The following is a 21,616-nucleotide window of genomic DNA, read 5'->3' as shown; positions in this document are numbered from 1 at the left end:
ACAAGCAGTGACTTATCTCAGGCTTGTTCACTTCTTGTGGTCAACGTGCAGTACGCTGGAGTGCTCACCTTTTATCAGCTACCCTGAATAGCTGGAGAAGAACTACGGAACAGATATGAAATAAACATTCAAAATTAAGATATTTTACATTTAAATTTCTCCTTTATTCATTAAGCTCCAAGCACAGTCCATATATGAACACATATGAAAACATGCACAGGCAACATTCATCACCCCGTGGCTAGATACTACCTGTCTATAATTGTAACCTACTTACAAGCCTTTGGACTTGACCACATTCCTCTTTCCATATAAAAATGTGACAGACAAAGGGACGGTTTTTGGATTCATAAATTGGATTTGGATTTTACTACTTTTTTTTTTTTTTTTTTAAATGAACCATATCTATCTTTAAAGATACCTTCATGTTGTCTGTGGTTCATGCTGCTGAGTGTTGCTTATTTCATTTTGATAAATATTGTTGGCTTTCTGTTGAAATCCTTATTGGTGGAGTCTCACTGGTGGAAGCTTGCTGTAGGCAGAACCCCACTGCAAAAGATCCTGTGTTTTTATGAATTCTGTGTAGCTCCCTGATGAAGGCTCGTAATGCTGAAGCATTTGGGTTTTTTTTTAGGTTAAATGTAACTATGCCATGAGAATAAAGGCTTTTTAAAATTATGTGTGATTTTTTTTTTTTTTTTAAAGACACCACTACTAGTCAGACTAACACAATGGTCTGCCAAACATTAACTACAAGTCTGGCCTCGTATGCCCTGGTAGCTCATTCAGAGTTTTGCTGTAGTGTTGCACTTTGACTCATGTTCAGCCTCTCCAAATGATCCCCTCCCCTCTTATTTGCAGTCCACTGGCAGCTAAAAGCTGCAGCCATTGGCCTTCAAATGTCTGATGGCTATAGTTTAACACTATACGCTGTTGTTTCTGCAAGGAAACACTGAGCGAAGTTAGAAAAAGAACTGTTGGAACTGTTATTTCATTGCTCATCCTTTTCTCAGCAGCTCTGGATGAGTGTGTAGGTGTAAATGTGAGTCTGAAGTTCACAATTTCATGCGGTTTAAAGACGCAGTCAGCTGAGCCTCCAGAGCCATCTGATCAAAGGTTCGACTGTGTGTCTGCTGCCTCACTCTCTCCCTCATGTGAAAGGAGGCCCGAGCCAGCCTCTGCGCCTCCTCCTGTATCTGCTCTCGCTGCCTTCTCAGCCGCTCCCTCTTCCACTCCTTCGTGCAGATGCGGCTCTCTCTGACTCTCCTCATCGTCTCCTCCTCTCTCTGTATCGTCTCTCTGAGCCTCTGGTGGCAGAGCTGCCTGTGTCTGTTCTGCTGATGGGTCTGCTGAGCTTTGTGTCTGTGCTGCGCTGAGGCATGTAGGGCAGCTCTTTCCATACGTCGCTGGCTCAGCTGGACCAGGATCTGTTTGTGTGTGAGCTGCTGGATGCTGTGCAGCTTGGCCCTCAGCTGCGCACTTTTCATCAGCTCCTCCTCCTGAGCCGCTCGCTCTTGGAGCTCCCTGAGCCGCGCCTCTACAGACTTGGCATGTTTCTGGCAGGACTGTTGCAACTTCTCCTCTAGCCTGCTCCTCCTCTGTGCCTCCTCTTCCTCCCCCTGCTGCTCAACCTGCTGTTTCAGCAGGATGTGTCTTAGCAGCTCTTTACGATTTTCCTCCTGCAGCCTCTTCCGCTCCTTCTTCTCCTTCAGCATTTTGCTCCTCAGGGCCTTCTCCTCCTTCTCCACTGCTACCTGTCTCTCCCTCTCTTGCTCCCTTTTCTCCACCTCCTTTTTCTCTCTCAGGAGCTTCTCCTGGTAGCGTTTGCGTTCCTCCGCCTCTTTCAGCCCACGCTCCATCTTCACCCTGCGTTGTGCCTCCACCTCCTCTTTTAGCCTCCTCCAGTGGTCTTCTTGCAGCAGAGCCTCCTGCTTAAGCTGCTCCACTTTCTCCTTTTCCCGACACTCCCTCAGTCTCCTGCGGGCCTCCAGCTCCTTGTGCCAGCGTTTCATACTCTGCTTCAGCTTCCTCCTCCTCTTTTTTTCTGCCTGAGCCTGCTGAGCCTCCTCCTTCCTGCGGGCCTCCTGTCGCTCCTGTTCCTCCTGCTGGCTGAGGTTCAGACGAGCCTGCTCCTCCTCATACTTCACCATCATGAGAGCAGCTATCTTCTGGTCTCTCTCTGATACTGTGACACACATCTGCTTTTGGATGTCCTTAGTGAGCCTCTGCAGCTTCTTCTCAGTAGCTGGGGAGTGTATGAGGTCTCCCAGGTTGAAGCTGCAGACTGTGCTCCTGTCTTGGTCCCTTTTACTATGAACAGAACAGGAGGTCCTGCTAACAGCATTTTCTTCAGAGCGGAGATCTGCATAGGGTTTTTCTGTTGGGTGGTCTTTCAGTTTGGTGTCAGGCAGCACCTCCAAGCCTGAGGCTTTGCTGCTGCATGACCGCCTGTCCCCGGCCGCCTGGATAATCCGCTGCCGTTCCCGGCGGCACGTTTGTAAAAGCTTCAGCCTCTCCTTTTCATAGGATTCATGCATGACTGTCATCGCCTCAAACGGCGCGTCCCGTTGTTCAGCAATCAAATCGTTTAGAGATTTAATTAGAAGTTGAACCGGTTTCACACCGAGTCGTGCGCAAGACTCCAGGGAGCGAGGGCTCGTTAAAACATACCGGCTCCTGTCTGCTCGGGGAGACTCGAAGTTATTCAGGTCCAAACGAAGCACAGGGGAGCTGGACCTCAGCTTCTCCATCGTTAAAAAAAAATCAAAACAAGCAGTTAAATTACATGGCTGCAAGGTCCAGGTGCTCACAGTGCTACCGAACAGCGCTTATAAGCAGTCTGCAGCACGGAGAGGTCAGGAGAGGATTAGCTGCGTCTTTCCAGACAATTAGCGATCAATGAATATCACATCAATTGTCTCTATATCAGCTGCAAGTAATGACAAGTGGGAAATATAAATTAAAAGACGGTTTATATATATATATATATATATATATATATATATATATATATATATATATATATATATATATATATATATATATATATATATATATATAAAACAAGAGAACGCATTAAATAAACGCTTGCAGTCAAGAATGGATTTTAACATATTTATAATTATAATTAACATTGTACGCAATGACAGAGGAAAGAGTCAGGCTTCAAGCCTGTAACTTTACCTGTGCTCACTCAGATCAGCATTTATATATAAAACTATACTATGTAAGTAATCATATGACTTTTTTAAAGAAATAAAAATAAAAATAATGACCTACTTTAACATTTGTGCTGTTGTGGGAGGAAATAAGAAAAAGTCCAACGGCAGCTGGACGTGACGCAAGGGACGCGTATGGATACCATGGCAACCACAGAGCAACAGAGTAGATCTGAATTAAACAGGGTGGATATTTTCAGACATTTACTGGCGCACCATCTGCCGGTGAGTGGCTCCAAACTCCAGGCTAATTTCTTGATCACGTGTTTCGACCTCAGCCTAACAGGGTGCTGACGTCTGCTGAAGTTAGTTTCATATTCGACCTACAACAACAATAACAAAAAAGATGCTTTTTCCTGTTAGTGCGTCAGAAAACTGACTAGCCATTTGGAATTAAAAGGACATTACAATTTATTTATTTTTACGGAGGGTGTTGTGCCAAATAGTGTTCGTCTACCAAAAAGTGATTTCCGATGTTTCTCTATGTTTCTGATGTGCAACGTCTGTGCTTATATTGATAAATAGATAAATAGACTGTGATTGCAGCTTCTATATTCTGCCAGAAATGTTTTTCTGGCTGAAAATGACTTGATATCATTCGTGAGAGATATATTTGAGATATGTTTGATAGAGTTTTGTAGCTGACGCTATGGTGGTCTGTGTGGGTTGCCGTAGTGACAGGAAGTAGGAATATGCTACGAGATTTTATTTGCTAATTTTGGTTTAATAATGGCACAATTATTTTATAACAATAAGTTACATGGCATTTCAGTTAATGTTTGTTTGTAAAATTACCGGTGCTTAAAAGAAAACTATATTTGTATTAAGTCATGGAAATGCATGACCCGGAAGTGTGTGTTGTCAGTAGCGGGAGAGAACGGACACAAGAGAAGTCAGAGAGAAACGAAATCGTCGATAAAAGACTCAAATCTACTAACGATATTCTACTACTGGTCAACAGGCGCACACGGTAATGATTATTTGCAATGCTGTTAATATGTGTTACAACTGAAATGTGTGATTTATGTTTAATATGAATGCGAGAGTTTGAACGAAGCCATTTTGTCCTTTATTTTAGTTTTCACGGTGTTCCAGGTGTTCCATTGATGATCCGTGCATCGTTTATGATCTGTAAAAGAAATAAATGTCTGTGGACATCAGTACGAAGCGTGAAGTCCTTTTGAGCAGACCAGAGTAGCTACAGTGAAAACGTGACCTGATTCATCGCACCGAGGGGGCGTTATAGTGAAAACGTGACCTGATTCATCGCACCGAGGGGGCGTTATAGCGACACGTGACCTGATACGGCGCACTGAGGCGGCTTCACCCTGCATCCACAAGGCGGCGCCAGAGTTCTTCACATCCTGCCGCAAGCTACAGGCTTCAGAGTTCAACTGCGGGAGTAAGATCAAGTCCAAATGCGCATCCTATGGTCAGATTGTGTAATTAAACGGCCTCTGCTACTGATGGATGAATAAGAGTTGAATAAACACAAAATGACTTCCAATGATAATCCCTTGTTACAAAATGATTGCCATATTAACCATGAGCCTCAAGAGCAAGGCAAACAATGTACAGAAGCAGATGTAAGACCAAAAGAAACTGTAAAGTATGCTGTAACTGATCAAGCTAAAACAGAGATTAGAAAATCCTCCCGTGAAAGACATTTTACACCTAAAATGCAGGAGCTAAAAGAGCAAGAATTGGTCCAAAAGGAAAGAAAGTTCCAGTCAGTCTACGACAAGTGGAAAATTAAAGTAAGAAACATTCGCACAAGATTAAAGGAAGAATGCCCAGAAAAAGACTTATACAGCATGATGGATGATGTTGAATTGTTTGATTCTGAATTGAAAGAACTGTATGACGATATCAGAAAGCAAACAGCCCCAAATCAAGAAATTCGGAGGAAAGTTGATGCATGCTCTGCTGTAACTTTGGACTTGATGCAGTTAATGAGAGTACGGCTAACAGAGGATGCAAGTGAGTTTGATGCGGTAGCAGAAAAGGCAAGATTACGCATGCTCCTTGACAATGAATATGCCAGATCAATATATGGATCTACCACCTCCAGAGTAACTGCACACAGCCCTCATTCTGACCATTTCTCAGAGTCAACCAGCATCTCTCACAAGAGAGCCGAGACAGCCGCACAGCTAGCTGCAAAGAAAGCTGAAATTGAAATGGAAGATGCTATTGAAGCTCATCGTCAACAACTGAAAAGGCTTGAAAACCAAAGAGACATTGAAGTAATGCAAGCAAAGCTGAAGGTTTACACTGAAGAGGAGATCAAAGACAAAAATGAGAAATGTGCACATGGTAAAGTAAGTTCTAGCCTGTCCACCTCTTATATTGAATGTCACAGTGATGCCCAGCCAGTCACAAAAAATGAGTCAGCCATTGTGCAGGCAGTTCAAGAGTCAATAGCTCTTACTCGGTTACCTGCTCCAGAGCCTACTGTGTTTTATGGTGACCCTCTAAAGTTTATAGAGTGGAGCACAAGCTTTAAAGCTCTTATAGAAAGACGCTGCTCAAATCCTGCAGACAGGCTATTTTACCTGCAAAGATACATTGCAGGAGAGGCAAAATCCACACTTGAAGGCAGCTTCTACCGGAAAGATGAAGAAGCCTATAAGCAAGCATGGGACAGGCTCGATGCAAGATATGGACATTCATTTATAGTGCAACGTGCTTTTAGAGAGAAACTTAACAAATGGCCAAAAATTGGTGGAAAAGAGTATGTCAAACTGAGAGAGTTCAGTGATTTCCTGCAAACATGTAGCAATGCAATGCCTCACATAAAAGGTCTACAAGTGCTAAATGACTGTGAGGAGAACCAGAAGTTGCTGGTCAAACTCCCAGATTGGATAACATCCAGGTGGAATCGCTATGTAACAGAACAGCTAGATCAAGGTAAGGACTATCCAAGCTTCCAAGACTTTGCTTCCTTTATCTCTAAGGAGGCACGCATAGCATGTAACCCAGTGTCGTCCTTACATGTTCTAAAGCCACCTGCAGAAATCCCAGTAAGAGAAGCAAAACGCACAAAAGCAAATGCATTTGTCACTAATGTAAAGGCTTCAGACACCTCAGCCACTGCAACTAAGCCTAATATAGAGGAAATCAAGCCAAGAGACTCTGATAAACAAAAGAAAAGAGACATACCACCACAAATCTCAAGCCTGAGCAAGTGCATTTGTTGTGGAGAAAACCACACCGTACACAAATGTCCAAAGCTAACAGAAATGTCTGCGGATGACAAGAGAAAATTTGTTCATGAAAACAAACTGTGTTTTGCATGCTTGAGGAAAGGTCATAATTCTAGAGACTGTAAAAACAGAGCCATGTGCAGCATATGCAAAAGGAGCCATCCAACCCCTCTGCATGAAGACCGCTCTCCAGCAGGCGAACCTGAACAAAGAAAAGCAGAACAAAATATGTCCTCACTGTCTTGCTCAGTGGAAGGAGGTGATAATGGGAGCACCTCAATGATTGTGCCAGTGTGGATATCAGCAACTAATACTCCTAACAATGAGACTTTGGTGTATGCGCTATTAGATACGCAAAGCACCCACACGTTTGTTGATCAGGAAGTGTGTGAAAAGCTGCGGGCAGTAACAGAGCCAGTGAAACTAAAGCTCGCAACCATGGTCAAAAGAGACAGTATTGTGAAGAGTCAGAGAGTACAAGGACTTAAAGTCAGAGGATTCTTCTCCAATACATCCATTGACCTACCTCCAGCTTACACAAGAGACTTTATTCCACTTGAGCGCACACACATTCCTACATGCCAAACCGCCAGCAAATGGAAACATCTTGCAAACATTGCTCAAGACCTTCCTCCTCTAATGGATTGTGCAGTTGGATTGCTGATAGGCTATGACTGCTCCAGAGCCCTAGCTCCCAGAGAGGTCATCACTGGTGGCAGCAACGAGCCTTATGCTGTAAGAACAGACCTAGGCTGGAGCATTGTAGGAGGGGCACCGCAGTTTGTCAATGCAAGAGATGTAACTGGTCTGTGTCATCGTGTATCTGTGAAAGAGGTACCTCCTGTAACTCCATCAGCAATTATTAAGGCACTTGAGTTAGATTTTGCAGATACCAGGTCAAATGACAATGATATATCACAAGATGATATTCAATTCCTCCAAATCTTAAAAGAAGGAATTCATCAGAATGAGTATGGTCATCTTGAAATGCCTCTTCCCTTTAAAGCACGCCCACAGCTCCCAAACAACAAAGGTCTTGCTCTTGTTCGTTTAAAGCACCTCAAAGGGAAACTGGACAGAGATCCCAAGTTTAAAGGTGATTATGTAAAGTTCATGGAAGGAGTTCTCAGAGATGGCGATGCTGAAAAAGTGGACACACAGCCAACAACAGGAAATGTCTGGTACATACCACACCAAGGCGTTTATCACCCACGAAAGCTGGACAAGATCAGGGTGGTATTTGACTGCTCTGCAAAGTTTAAAGGGACAGCTTTAAACGATCATCTGCTAACAGGGCCTGATCTCACAAATGGACTGACAGGAGTACTGTGCCGTTTGCGCAAGCACCCCATTGCAATCATGTGTGATGTGGAGAAGATGTTTCATAGGTTCCACGTCAACTCAGAGGACAGAGACTATTTGAGGTTTCTCTGGTGGGAAAATGGGAACACAGACTCAGAGCCCTCAGAATACCGAATGAAAGTCCACCTCTTTGGGGCATCCTCATCCCCTGGCTGTGCTAATTATGGTATGAAACATCTGGCCAATGAAAATGAAAAAGAGTATCAGTTAGCAGCTAACTTTGTCCAAAAGCATTTCTACGTGGATGATGGCCTTGTAAGTGTGGAAACTGTTGGAGAGGCAACTGAGCTTGTGAAAGAGGCTCAGGCTTTGTGTGCCAAAGGAAAGCTGCACCTTCACAAGTTTCTCTCCAACAACAGAGATGTTCTAGACTCAGTCGATGTGGCAGAACGTGCAGCTGAGATAAAAGATGTTGACCTCAACTACAGTGACCTTCCAGTGCAACGAGTACTAGGTGTAAGGTGGACTGGTTAGGAAAGTGACGCTACAAGTTGGAGACAGAAAACTGGGGAAGAAGGGTGAACGCTTACATAAGCCATCTATTATTGAAAGACCCATTCAAAAGTTGGTTGTTCTTGTAGAAAGTAGTTAAAGGGTATATCCCACTGTTATTGTATTTCTAAATGTGTAAAGTTTGAGGAAAGTGTATATTTGGAAATTACCATTGATTTATTTGTAAGAATATTGTAAAATGTAACATTTACATTGTATATCAAAGGTAATTTGGTGGGAGTGTAGCTGACGCTATGGTGGTCTGTGTGGGTTGCCGTAGTGACAGGAAGTAGGAATATGCTACGAGATTTTATTTGCTAATTTTGGTTTAATAATGGCACAATTATTTTATAACAGTAAGTTACATGGCATTTCAGTTAATGTTTGTTTGTAAAATTACCGGTGCTTAAAAGAAAACTATATTTGTATTAAGTCATGGAAATGCATGACCCGGAAGTGTGTGTTGTCAGTAGCGGGAGAGAACGGACACAAGAGAAGTCAGAGAGAAACGAAATCGTCGATAAAAGACTCAAATCTATTAACGATATTGGTCCGTGTATTTTGCGGCCAACGGATTTTCGTTTAGGAATCAGAAAACGAAAAACGGGAAACGCCTCGTTTCCCGATTTTAGTTTCAAAGTTTAAAAACGGAAAACGGAAAACGAACCGTTTCCCGATTTTCATTTCAAAATGGGAAAATAAAAAAATGGAAAACGAGCCGTTTCCCGATTTTTGTTTCCTGATTAAAAATTTAAAAATGGATTTTAAAAATCCGGCGTGGAAATCGGATTTCTGAGTTTTTATTTTTTTCCCCAATTCTCACCCGGAAGTTGTCCCCATACATTTGACAGTTTCATGACAGTAGAGGGCGTGCTGCAGTTTCCATCGTTGTCAAGTGTATTTTGGATGTCTGCGGGATGGCAACGGGCAGTTATGTCCTTTTTCGAGAAAGCAGACGTGTTACACTTAAGGAAGATGACATGTCTGTGGACAAGATATGCAGGATTTTTCAGGTGCCGTAACTGTTCAACTTATAACTGATAGATTTATATATAAGAATATTTATTTTGGCTTTACGGAGCCTTGGTTAGCTTAATGGCATGTGATCGAGTAAATGCTAATGTTAGCTAAAAGTAACTTTGTGGTATGTCTAAACACTTAAAGTACATTGAAATATGATTTAGAATTGAATGTTTCCAATATTATTTTGTGCAGATGTTTGTTCTAAATAACATAAAATCTGTGAATAATTAGCACTTTATAATTTTTTTTTTATTTTGCCAAATTAAACAGGTTAATTGCAGTAGTCTGTACATTACAGATGATGCAAACACTGCAATATTTCCAGAGCCAGCAGGACATTTTTCCATCCTAAATCTTTCACATCACAGTCATTATGAGGTCCATGGAGATCCAGTTCATAGTCCACTTCCTGCAAGCAGATCCCTACCCACTACTGGTATTCCATTTGCCTTCATGCACCGACCCTCACCTTCTGCTCTGACTGACACACCACGGCCTTCAGCTGGAACGCCACGAGCAAGCAACCTGTTCCCAGCAAGATCTTTCCAAAGGTTAGCTGTTAAATATTCAACTTGTCTTTACTAGTAAAATCTCTCTACAGCCATATTTTTTCATCTTATTTTTTTAATGATCTAATTCCTCCACAGGGCTATCCATATTGCCAAAATAGTAAATCACAAGCTCAGTACTTCCAAAACAGTCATCATTCGCTTTTTGGAAGCTGAAGCAAATGTGGAAGGAATAACACAGAAGGTGAAGGATGCCTTGGGCTGTGATGAGGTGATTACCCTGACAGACAGCCAAGGAAATGAAATAGTAGACTCGGAGGGCACAAGAAGTAAGCTAAGTGATCAAAAACTTGCTTTTTACATTTTACCATTAAAATTAATAAATATAGAAATACATTGTCTTCTCCTAAGGTTCCCATTACTGGAAACAGAACTCCAGAAAAATCTATGCAATCTTTGAGGATGACTTTGTGGAGTTCCAGAATGGAAGAACAGCTAAAGCAAGGTAATGTATGTAAAGTCAAACTCATTCTCTACACAAGGGCAAACAGTATAAGTCATTTTACCTGACAAATATTTTTTAAAAGAAAAACTGAAGGCCTCATAGGCAGATATAAGAAAAATATTCATGCATTTGGCGATTTCACTATTTTGTCGTTCTACATTTAAGTCGAAGGGCCGACGACAGTATGAGCATACAAGAGGTCATTGGCAAAATTGACCAACTAAAGCAAGCTGCTGAGAGCCTCCAAGATATCACCTCAGCAATAAACCAGCTGTCTGAGCTTGCAAAGCACACACGCAAAGCAGTGACTGATGCCCACCTGCATTCTGTAAAGGATGCCTTTGCCTGCCTCGTTTGCAAAGGTATGCATTACATATTACAGCAAATTTAAATGTGTTTAATTTTCTTATTTTATATTTAAAGTAACTGGCACATATTTTTCTGCATCAATTTCTTTTTTTAAAACCTTGTAGCTCTAATGGAGGAACCCATGTTTTCCACGTGCTGCGAGTCTCTAGTTGGATGCCGAACATGTGTGGAGCAGTGGCTGTTAACTGCAGATCACTGTCTGAAATGCAGAGCTGAAGAATTTGATCGTAGGGTACACCAAGTTAAGGGTCTCCATGCTGTTCTCTCTCTCCTCAAAGAGATATAGATGTGTAATTCATCTAACATTGAATATAAATGGGCATTTGTCACTACAAAGCTAAAGAGGGTGCAGAGTTTGTATTTCAAGCCAACATCACACCAGCTTAATTGACCAGGTTTTCCTACAGAGGAACCTTTTATAAAATCAGCTTGGGTAGTGTTGGCATATATACTAACCTGCAGCCTCTGCAGCTTATCAGTAACACGTTTCCTCATCCTGTTTGATGGGTGGTTTTCTCTGTAATCACATTGTCTTTTTTACTTGGTTGTCCTTAGGTTTCAAGCCCAGTTTGATGTTTATAACATGGTTTGGGAGTGGAACAGTAGTCGGTAACTGCGGTTTTCATTATGTAATTATTAAATGTTACATTGTTTAAATGATATACAAGCTTGGGTGTTACACAAAATTAGAATTTTAAAAAAGAATTAGAGAATTGCAAGTTCTCCTTTATTGCCAACAATCAGAAACAAGATTGTAAATACAAATTATTTGAACTGTTATAAATTGAAACAGCTTGTAGTTTTCTCTGTAATAAATTTTTTTTGGAGAAGTTTACTCGTTTCTTCATTGAATACCACTAATGGATCACACACAACATCTGGTGATGTCAATAAGAAACCTAACAGCATCTTTAAAGGGTCCATAGTTAATGATGAACCACGTTTTGGTAAAGTGAAAACAAGTCAAAATGAGAACCAAACTCTGTTTCAGTCCACTGTTTGGCTTCTTCAGAGGAGAAAGGCTCCAGTCCAAAAATGGAATCTCTCTTCAAGGCTGATCCCACCTCCTGCTGATACAGGTCAGCTGCAGCGGCACCATTAGGCAGAAGTTCCTCAGCAATTTTTGCAGGACACCCCCCTTTAGCCAGTTCATTTGGTATTCCTTTTCCTGCATGACACACAAGTGTGTTTTAAGGGTTTACAAATGAATGAGTTAAAATTTACTTGGTATAGTAAAGTGAACATAACTGCAACAGATTCACAGCATTTAGAAATATGAGCTTATCTTATTACTTTAGTGTTGCTTCAAAGGGGTGATTATGTGTTCATTGAACAGATCTAGATATAAATACAACAATAAAAGGAAATCTACACAAAATAGCAAAATACCCAAATAACTCAGGACAAATCGATGAGGTATTTTATAAATTGAAGCTGCCCCATCTATTGAAAATTTCAGTCAGTAGTGAATATACAGATATGCAAATAAGCTACACATTTGTAAATGCAGTTCATATCAAAATTTACTACAGAGTGGTAAACTAAATTTAAATTGCTTTGTGAACAAAATATTCTTGTAACAGAGCCAGTAAAAAGGAATGAATCATACCTGGGATTCTGTGTGCATTCCATGCCTCTACAACATTAGTGATACCAATCCTGGCCATCTGGCATGTCAAGTTTGACACACAGTACTTGGATGTGCTGTCCTCCATGTCCAGTTCCTCCATGTCCACCAGTTGTACCAAAGCAGTCTTCAGAGGATAGTTGACTCGGGCATTTACCTCTGACCACATTCTCTCAATCACATGGTTCTGTGCATATTTTAAAACAGCATGACTCGGCTTATTCTCATCTGAAATGAGTTTACAAAAAAAAGAAAATATTTTACCACCACATTGTTACCCTTGTAGAAGGTGTCTGAATGTAGGGCTGCCTCTGACAATTGTATCTGTATTGTGCCAGCCTTTCCTGGATGAACAGTGCCAGGTAAAACTCCTTCCCACAGTCAACTCTGACCTGATCCCACAGTCCACAAGAAAGCAGAGCAGGTCTGAAGATAAAACACACAAACATAAACCCTTTAAACCTAACAAGCATCCCAGCCACTCCTAAAGTAACGATAAAAAAAGTATTTAGTTAAAACTGGACGGAGCAATAATAGACTGAGGAATAAATGAATACTAGTAGCAGTAGTCAGGTTATTTTACCTGTACACATCCTCGTAAATGATGATGATGTTTTTTACCGGCATGGTGGAATGACTGACAATCTTCTTGCTGAAACCATCAATAGCCATGACATGGGTCACTCCAAACATAACAAGTTTTTCATTTTGATCTAAGTGAAGCTTATGACCCATGTATTCTGCATTGTAGGGTATGGGGTTGAGATTTCGGGCACCCTAAAATCAAACAAACTATAAATACTCAATATATTTGCAAGATTTAGATTCTCAACACCAGTGCTCTACTGGAAAACTGGTATTTAACATTACCTGCTGTCTTGCTGCATGATAGGGTTGATGAATTCTTCTCAACACTTTGCCCACTCTGCCTTCAGAAGCTTTAATGCCTTTTGCAGAAAGATATCCAGTCATCATTTTTCGACCAAAAGATGATCCAGTCTAGAAGTGTGTGTGTGTGTGTGTGTGGGGGGGGGGGGGGGGGGGGGGGGGGGGGGGGACAGACTTCACAGGTCACTACATGCTTGGAGAAAAAAAATGGGAAGCTTGTTATGTTTGCAAAGCCCAACATAGTGACTTAAAAAAAAGTTTAAGCACAGAAGCTGACAGTTTATCCATAGAGGCACTAAATAGGGAAGAATACTGTTAAAAATAACTTTACATTTCCAGTGGAATGTTTGGAGAAGTAAGACTGTTAATACTTATCATGTTAATAATGTGACAAGTGAAATATATTATTTGGATAAATTATGTGTATAGTCCTTCCATGCATTTTTATCCACGTATCCAGTTCAATGTGGGAGACTCTCACCCTCACCCCTCTGGCAGCTGGAGCCGATCCCAGCTGCCAGAGGGGTGAGAGGTGGGTTACAGCCTGGACAGGTCGCCAGTCTCTCGCAGGGCTAACAGTGTATTAGCCATTTAATTGAATCTGTAAATTGTAGCATACGACTGATGTCTGGCTTCCCATTAGCTTGTAGTCAGCTTTTTAGCTATATTAATGTAGCCATTGCATATTTCACAAAAAGCATTCATCATAAAAATAATTATAACAATGAAAAACTTACCTCAGCAATACCTTCAGCGACTTCAACTTCAAGCTGGCTGTCTGAACAGAATTGTGTGAGCAGCCCCTGCTCAGCACACCATCTCCGCACATTCCTCTCAGAAAAACCCCGTCTTGTTCCGAAGTGGGTGCATAACATTGATGCGATTTCGCTACAACACTTGCCATTTATTCTGCTTACTGCAATAAAATCTGCATATTCGTGCAACGACATGTCTTCTTAGATGTATATGTGAATCATGGCTCCTAATCAAATCAAACGTACCGCCAATGTCTGCGTGTGCCGCGAGAGTTCGATCATTTCCGGGTCAAGATACAAAAATGAAGAAAAATGAGAAATCCGATTTCCACGCCGGATTTTTAAAATCCATTTTTAAATTTTTAATCAGGAAACAAAAATCGGGAAACGGCTCGTTTTCCATTTTTTTATTTTCCCATTTTGAAATGAAAATCAGGAAACGGTTCGTTTTCCGTTTTCCGTTTTTAAACTTTGAAACTAAAATCGGGAAACGAGGCGTTTCCCGTTTTTCGTTTTCTGATTCCTAAACGAAAATCCGTTGGCCGCAAAATACACGGACCGATATTCTACTACTGGTCAACAGGCGCACACGGTAATGATTATTTGCAATGCTGTTAATATGTGTTACAACTGAAATGTGTGATTTATGTTTAATATGAATGCGAGAGTTTGAACGAAGCCATTTTGTCCTTTATTTTAGTTTTCACGGTGTTCCAGGTGTTCCATTGATGATCCGTGCATCGTTTATGATCTGTAAAAGAAATAAATGTCTGTGGACATCAGTACGAAGCGTGAAGTCCTTTTGAGCAGACCAGAGTAGCTACAAGTTTAGGCCAACAAGTCATTTGCAAAATTTTAAATAAAGGCTGATTTTTATTTTTGGCACGATCATTTTTTGACAACACCAGTAATGTATTTACTATGCAAATACACTACTTGTGTTGTGACGTTGTGTGTAATGTAAATAATGTCCATTTAATTTTGAGTTGTCACAGAAAATAGCCCATCAGCTGTTAAATGTTTAGTATGTTTTTTGTTTTTTTTAAATTGGACAACCAAAACCAAACTATCTTCGTTTATGACGAATTCGCTGACACCTAATTGGCGCGCCTTGTGTCCGTTTGCCTCACAGGTACGTTGAAGTAATCTCGATAAAAATGCGCAGAGGTGGATTTTGTAACGCTCAGAACATGCTGTGTGGCTGTGTTTTTGCATTTAGCCCAGACTTTACCAGGATCTGAGGGTGAGATGTCCTACACTTATGCTAAGCTCCCGAGGCTCTTGCATTTGCCAGCTAACGTTGGCTACCGTTAGCACAAACAAAAGATGAAGACGGGTGAAGCGAGATGGGAAACTGTTCAGTACTTCCGCGTTCGCAGGAATGACAGGGTTGCTTGGCTAACTGGACAGTGAAGGCTGGCGTGAGAAAGCAGCCGTTTTCCAAAAGCCGCGACACTTATGATCACGTTTAAGCTTATTTCATACTGTATGATACTGAGAAGTCGCTTGTAAAAACAAATGTTTTTTTAAATGAAGCGCTAATCAGTGTTTGCATCTTTGTGATGGGTCTACCACGTTGGGAGCGCTAGTGTATGTGGATTTTTATCTTGACTTTTTAAAATTAAATATGCTCTTTGGCTAAACTTTGAGAAAACTGCTGTGGCGTGTTAGGTTAACATATAGCGACAGGATGCAAAACATCTTGACACTGTAATCCGTAAACAGACCGTTTCTGTACCTTTTCTTCAAGACTCGTTTTAGGAGGTAATAACTTGCCATATTCACCAGTAGAAACACGCTTTGTTTATGTTGATCTGATTTCCGTCAGCTCGCTTCCCCTTCAGAAAGCAGAGCCGACCTAGTGTGAGTCTGAAGATGAAGAGAGCCAGAGGTGGCGGTGACGAGGAAGCTCCCCGGCAGAATGGCTCTGCGGGCCGAAGGAAAGCAGATCAGCAGCAAAGTGACGGAGACGAGGCTGGCTGTGATATTGTCCCGACTGACCTGCAAGACGACAATGACCAGGGCCTCAGGAGAGAAATCCGGAGCAAGTACAGAGACCTCATCAGCTCAGTACAGCGTGAGTAGCTGCAGGCCGGCAGATCGGAGGTGGCTGAAGTTGCTGATTTGTGTACTCAAAACAAATCCTTGTTGTGGTCTTCTTGATTTGTTTTTTTCAGAGAACAGGGAAGATATGCTGAGCCCATCCAACAACAAGCTAACAGAGGTTTTAGAAGAAGCAAACAAACTTTTTAAAGATGGTGGGTTTGATTCAAGCACAGAAGTCTTTGAATATGGGCTCCTTTACAGTGAATGACACAGCCCTACAGACTGATCATTTAGACTTTACCCTGGTACTTTTTGGCAGTTCGGCAGGCGAGGGAAGCTGCCCTGGATGCACAGCTTCTTGTTGTTGCTACAGACCTGGGCAAGGAGAAAGCCAGCCAGCTGTTCTCTGAGGGAACTGCTTTTGATCCCACCGCTTTTACTGAGCATCTTGTGAGTATGATTGCTGTATTGTGTATATTCTTTATGTCAGTGTGCATAGATGGTCCATACAGTCCATACAGTCATGCACTTCTGTCCAGATTTATGGCTCGAGATGCGCATGCTTTTCTGTCACATAACAGCAAGAAAGATAAGAAGATCAAAGCAGAGCTGACTGGAGACTGTTTAATGGACTCAGATTCATTTGATGGCCCAACACAGCTCCAAATGAACGTGAATTAATAAATATGCAACTGTATGTTAGTTATAGCAGCTTTGTAATAGGTGTTTCCTGATCATTTATGGGAGCAATATCAGACACACAATTGCTAGCAAATGTAACAAGCATGGTATGCAGTAAATCTGATTTTCTAGCACAGCTTCCAAAGCATCATACACCGCAGTGGTGATGTCGTGATATCTGTGTTTCTCTACAGCTGTCGTTCATGGGTATGAACCGGCTAGAGCATGATGAGGACGAGCAGCAGAACGCGGGGGATGGCTACCTGCCTCAGGACGCCTGGCACCGAGTGGCCAGGAGAGCCGAGTGCTGCTTTAGGACGGCACCCTCTTTCCACTACATGTGAGTGATTTAGCAAGTCTGTTTACTGGCTTTACTGGCCAGGATATCTGCCTGCCAGGTAACCAAAACCCATCAACGTTTGAACAAGTAATCGATAACATGGAAATTCTTGATTTTCTTTGGAAAAGCACACGTGGTCCTCAACCAATCTATAAAAATAGAATAAGCGGTTCCAGATTAGCTGGTAGTACATCGTCCTTCGGAAGTGACAACTGGAACCAGGTTGTGGTTGAATAGTCATGAAAATGCTTAATGGGCCTTTTCCCTAACACTTTCCCTTTCTGTTACTTTTTTCTTGGAAAATATTAAGTTAAGGAAAGCTGTAAAGGGGAAGAAGGACTCAGCCCTAGTGTTATCTGTTTGCATTTATACTAGGCTACTTTGTAATGCAAGGGTGACAGCTGCTGTGAGAAAGAGCTACAAAAACATGTCTTAGACACTTTGCCTGGTGAATTCTGACCATGTTGATTGATGCTTTGTAAATGTGGGAAAACAGGAACAAAATATGACCCTGCTGCAGGCTCATTTTCTCTCTGAAGAGATGGTCCACTTTAAATAGAAATAGAGCAACACGAGAAGACAACTTGTGTCCATTACATTCCAACTTTAACGTCACTTTGATCATTTTAATGCATCTATTTATAGAGCAATCATCTAAACCCACTTTGCATAGTGTCTTGCACAAGACAAGAAATAGCGGTAGGCAATGTAGACTCAAAATTATATCACACTATTTCGAGGAATTAATGATATTTATGATGATATAGAAGATTGCAGCATGCAAACACAATGAAGGGCTTTTTCGTGCACCTCTAAATCGTCCTCAGAAGCTAACGCGCTGCTCTGGCACTGTTGTGTCTGCACTTATATCAGGATATGACAGCTTAAAAGTTTAGTGGTATACTATTTTGTAAGATTTTACTACACCAGCAGACGAGTCTCAAGCGATGTGCGCAAGTTCATAACGTCAGCCAGATTATCAAGTTATGGCGTTAGATGGAGTAACACAGTGGTAATTTACATAATGTTCTGAGTCTCTTAATTTACATTCATGGACATAATTTCTTGTACATACATATTCCTCAAGTATACTTAAAAAATAAAATCAAAAATAGCTTAGAGAACATATTACACCTTCACCTAAATCTGTAAATTTGGATAAACTTCCTTGTGTTTGAAAATTCCTGTGGTTCTTTACAGGATGGGCTCGTTCTATGCGGAACCACCTCCCCCAAAACAGAGGATAGAACGGCAAAGAAAGGCACCCAGCAAAGAAGCCAAAAGGATAATGCCTACTCAGGTAGCTGAAATGACACTTCCATGCCTGCAGTTATATACATATACATGTGACTGTGACATGAAGACAAAAGTGACTGAAATCGTTTCCTAACATGCAGATTTGCATGTGTGGAAACGTGCTTGTTTGTGCTTGCATCACTCGATGGACATGTGAGAATGTAGTCGGGTGCATTCGGGTGTCCTGTTTCCTGTTTGCTTATAACAAACTGAGCATTTCAAGAAGTGAGAATACATCTGATGCGCGTGTCTCCTGCTGTGTGAATGTGTCTGTGAGGTCATGTGTAAAAATGGCTTAATTCAGTAATAGTCATCTTTCAGTGCATAACTTGTCTTTCAACTTCACCTTTTACATTTTTTATCCAGTTGTACTCCTTATGAATGAAATCTTCAGATTTTTAAAAAAATTTGTAGTCAAAATTTTGTGGACCTGTCCCACTCACTCATCATTAAATGTTGTCTGTTAGCTGAAGAAAATGGAAGAGTCCCATCAAGAAGCGACAGAAAAAGAAGTGGAAAGGATTCTGGGATACCTGAAGAGTTATTACCAAGACGATCGTGAGTTTGAAGTCGACCCCACAGACGCTTCATTGCCGAGTAAACCATTAGTTGCTCATGTGTGCTTTCTTTCTATCACAGCGACTTCGCCGATATCATATTACGAATTCGTGATTGACCCCAACTCGTTTTCCCGGACAGTAGAGAACATTTTCCACACGTCTTTTCTAATCAGGGTAAAGCACTTCCTGAAGATTTAACTTGAACTCCAGTGCCTCCCGGTGATTGTGAGGTGTGACGATGTTGTTTGTGTTTCAGGATGGTTTGGCGCGGATGTATCTGGATGATGATAAATTGCCTTGTATAGGTGAGAAGATGTGACACTTGTTCTATTTGGACTGTGGGATGATGCAGAAAATGCCTTAAACATGTTTTCATGTTGCAGCACCTGTAGAGGAGGGGGAGGTGGAAGCTGGAGGCTCCACCAGCCGTAAACAGTGCATCCTCTCTATCAGTACGAAAACATGGAAGGTTAGCTGCAGATTAATCAAATGCACAGGAGCTACAATGGAGATTTTTTTGTGTGTGTGTGTGTGTCTGTGGTGTTAATTGTATACTTTGCTTCTTTCTCAGGAGCTCATAGATGCCTTTGACATCAGAGACCCGATTATTCGGCCTACAGACACACAGGGGGATGGTGCCGCCTTCTGCTAGGAAAACATTGTTCTTAGATGTTTTACATACCGGTAATAACAGTGAAGTATTATACTTTTATCAGTTGAGGTAAATGTATAATAATCACTCTGTTGTACATTTGTTTTGATTTTTTTTTTTACCACTTTTTAACATCGAAATAAAGAAAAAAAATACACAACCTTTTATTTCAAATTGTTTTATATCAGGTGTTAAATATTGATTAATAAAAGCCTCAAAATATTATATTCATGATGAGCTGACCTTTGACATAGCACATTCTGTAACTACTAGTAGAAATGAGTGAAGGTAACCTGCATTAAGCTGTGTCAAAAACTGTCAAGTTCATAATTTTGTTTGCAAATTTGTGTGCAATTTCCTGCAACACGGAACAAACCATGTGCTTATTAAATGTTTGAAGATTTTACAAGACTACCCTACAGTAAACCCCCTGTGAAATAAAATGATTATTCGAGTCAGCCGAGGCGTTCCCAGGCCAGCTGAGGGATGTCATTTCCCCGGCGTGTCCTAAGCCTGCTCCAGGACGCAGCACAGCTCAGGTTTGCAAAGCTGCATCTGAACGAAACACAAGACTTGTGGAACAATGTCCTTTAGACAGATGAGATCAAAGTGAAGTTTTGTTATAATACACAACACCACATGGCATATCAATACAAAAACCTTATACAACTGTAAAGCACAGTGGTGGATGGGTGATAATTTGGGTGTCTTGCAATCACAGGACCTGGGCACCTTGCAGTCCCTGAGCTGACTATGAACTCCTCTGTATACCAAAGTATTCTAGAGTGACAGTGGTCCCAAGCAACTCTACAACAGTGTGGCTGAAAAAGAAAAGAATCAATGTGTTAGTGGCCCAGTCAAAGTCTAGACCTGTGTTAGATTGAAATGCTGTGCATAAACAAATGCCTACAAACCTCAATGAAATGAGGCACAGTTGTAAAGAAGAGTGGGAAAAAAATTCCTCTATAACGATGTGAGAGACTGATAAATGCACACAAAAGTATTACTTTAAGCTGTTGTTAAAGGTGGTTCTTCAAGCTGCTGAACAGACTGCACAGAGTCCTGTGAAAACTTCCTTTTTCACATAACTGTATACTGTATCCTTAATGCAAGTAAGTCAGTACACTGTACATTTTTTTGTGCATTTTTAAAATATATATATTTTGTACATTTCCCATGATTTCCTGTGACAGATTAGGTTGTCCTTGACATAGACCACTGGTCTTGCACAAATCAAGCAGAAACCATTCTGCCAGTTTGTGTACATTTCTTTAAAGCAGCTCTCTGCTGTTGTTGCTTTGCATTCTACTGTGAAGTCCTCTCAAGATGTCCCATTGGATGTGAGTTAAGGGGTATACTCGATCCCATTCATTCTATTTTGCTGTGATAAAAACTGTTGTGTGATTGTTGTAGTGGGTTTGGGATTACTGTCATCTTTGTATCCAATAATATACAAACTTTGATCTAAATGTCATTACCTTTGCATATCAACCCATTTCAGCAGGGGCCTACTTCCATTACTAATGAGTTGGAATGTGCTGCAGCTATGCCCACAGCAAACACAGTGGACACCATCTAATCCAAACACATTTATTCCACCTGACTAAGAATGCACTGCCTGTATTTATCAGGTTTCTTTTAATGTTATTTGGAAAAGTGGTTTTCTTCATGGACACCAGCTTTGCAGTGTGGTCACTGAAACACCAGTTTCCACAGCTAATCCATTCCCTGTGCCATATCAGAAGCACTTACCTGCCTGCTTTTTTTTTTTTAAATAACCTTTTGGGGCATTTTTGCCTTTATTGGATAGTGGAGTAATGGAGAGAGAGGAAGAACTATAGCCACGGGTCAGACTCGAGTCAAGGCCGCTGCACTTAGACCATCTGGTATATAGTCTGCTACTCACCCACTGAGCTAAACCGGTGCTCCCTGTTTGCTTTTTTTTAAGGAGCCAACACCTTCTCTTATTGATATTAGTCTGCCAGTTCTTTGTTTTGGTTAATTCTTAACAGCCTACTGATGCTTTGAAAATGGCAGGCGTATCCTCAAATAGCATCTTTTAACCTTTCTGTGGCACTTTACAATGT

At 41.3% G+C, this 21,616-nt stretch overlaps 5 protein-coding genes across 16 annotated transcripts; 3 read left to right on the top strand and 2 right to left on the bottom strand.

The window, feature by feature from the left end:
• Positions 1 to 142: 142 nt before the first annotated feature.
• LOC115792923 (coiled-coil domain-containing protein 177) lies at positions 143 to 3,360 on the bottom strand. 2 transcript variants are annotated; one of them, XM_030747559.1, is made up of 2 exons: positions 3,280 to 3,360; positions 143 to 2,929 (listed from the first exon to the last, which is right to left on the bottom strand). In XM_030747559.1, exon 2 carries the CDS (start codon positions 2,748 to 2,750, stop codon positions 1,056 to 1,058), a length of 1,695 nt encoding a protein of 564 aa, XP_030603419.1. In that variant the 5' UTR covers positions 2,751 to 2,929; positions 3,280 to 3,360; the 3' UTR covers positions 143 to 1,055. The 2 variants fall into 2 exon arrangements, with proteins under 2 accessions (XP_030603419.1, XP_030603420.1); XM_030747560.1 differs by having other exon boundaries at positions 3,184 to 3,292.
• On the top strand, positions 3,353 to 19,687 carry nsmce4a (NSE4A component of SMC5/6 complex). 8 transcript variants are annotated; one of them, XM_030747567.1, is made up of 11 exons: positions 3,353 to 3,443; positions 15,783 to 16,031; positions 16,132 to 16,212; positions 16,320 to 16,450; positions 16,876 to 17,021; positions 18,222 to 18,321; positions 18,785 to 18,875; positions 18,957 to 19,051; positions 19,134 to 19,182; positions 19,261 to 19,346; positions 19,449 to 19,686. In XM_030747567.1, exons 2-11 carry the CDS (start codon positions 15,830 to 15,832, stop codon positions 19,527 to 19,529), a joined length of 1,062 nt encoding a protein of 353 aa, XP_030603427.1. In that variant the 5' UTR covers positions 3,353 to 3,443; positions 15,783 to 15,829; the 3' UTR covers positions 19,530 to 19,686. The 8 variants fall into 8 exon arrangements, with proteins under 8 accessions (XP_030603427.1, XP_030603431.1, XP_030603423.1 ...); XM_030747571.1 differs by having other exon boundaries at positions 3,425 to 3,443; positions 15,799 to 16,031; positions 19,449 to 19,687; XM_030747563.1 differs by lacking the exon at positions 3,353 to 3,443 and adding an exon at positions 14,416 to 14,546.
• On the top strand, positions 3,879 to 6,321 carry LOC115793597 (uncharacterized). Its single transcript, XM_030748646.1, has 3 exons — positions 3,879 to 4,188; positions 4,297 to 6,191; positions 6,293 to 6,321. The coding sequence occupies exons 2-3, from the start codon at positions 4,715 to 4,717 to the stop codon at positions 6,319 to 6,321; spliced, it is 1,506 nt and encodes a 501-aa protein (XP_030604506.1). The 5' UTR covers positions 3,879 to 4,188; positions 4,297 to 4,714.
• Positions 6,206 to 11,254, top strand: LOC115792922 (uncharacterized). 3 transcript variants are annotated; one of them, XR_004021086.1, is made up of 6 exons: positions 6,206 to 9,291; positions 9,572 to 9,852; positions 9,949 to 10,081; positions 10,222 to 10,315; positions 10,481 to 10,677; positions 10,789 to 11,254. XR_004021086.1 is itself a non-coding variant. In XM_030747558.1 (6 exons), exons 1-6 carry the CDS (start codon positions 9,134 to 9,136, stop codon positions 10,968 to 10,970), a joined length of 1,005 nt encoding a protein of 334 aa, XP_030603418.1. In that variant the 5' UTR covers positions 6,206 to 9,133; the 3' UTR covers positions 10,971 to 11,254. The 3 variants fall into 3 exon arrangements, 2 of the variants coding, with proteins under 2 accessions (XP_030603418.1, XP_030603417.1); XM_030747558.1 differs by having other exon boundaries at positions 9,670 to 9,852; positions 9,949 to 10,139; XM_030747557.1 differs by having other exon boundaries at positions 9,949 to 10,139.
• LOC115792925 (uncharacterized) lies at positions 11,393 to 14,373 on the bottom strand. Of its 2 annotated transcripts, none has more exons than XM_030747561.1 (6): positions 13,937 to 14,373; positions 13,182 to 13,310; positions 12,895 to 13,088; positions 12,628 to 12,737; positions 12,294 to 12,539; positions 11,393 to 11,852 (listed from the first exon to the last, which is right to left on the bottom strand). In XM_030747561.1, the coding sequence occupies exons 1-6, from the start codon at positions 14,147 to 14,149 to the stop codon at positions 11,611 to 11,613; spliced, it is 1,134 nt and encodes a 377-aa protein (XP_030603421.1). In that variant the 5' UTR covers positions 14,150 to 14,373; the 3' UTR covers positions 11,393 to 11,610. The 2 variants fall into 2 exon arrangements, with proteins under 2 accessions (XP_030603421.1, XP_030603422.1); XM_030747562.1 differs by having other exon boundaries at positions 12,294 to 12,498; positions 12,590 to 12,737; positions 13,937 to 14,339.
• Positions 19,688 to 21,616: the final 1,929 nt, after the last annotated feature.

The sequence above is a fragment of the Archocentrus centrarchus genome, chromosome 15 (genome assembly GCF_007364275.1).
Source record: "Archocentrus centrarchus isolate MPI-CPG fArcCen1 chromosome 15, fArcCen1, whole genome shotgun sequence".
Taxonomy (NCBI): domain Eukaryota; kingdom Metazoa; phylum Chordata; class Actinopteri; order Cichliformes; family Cichlidae; genus Archocentrus; species Archocentrus centrarchus.
The sequence above is the reverse complement of the archived record's forward strand: the minus strand, read 5'-3'. Positions and strand labels throughout refer to the sequence as shown.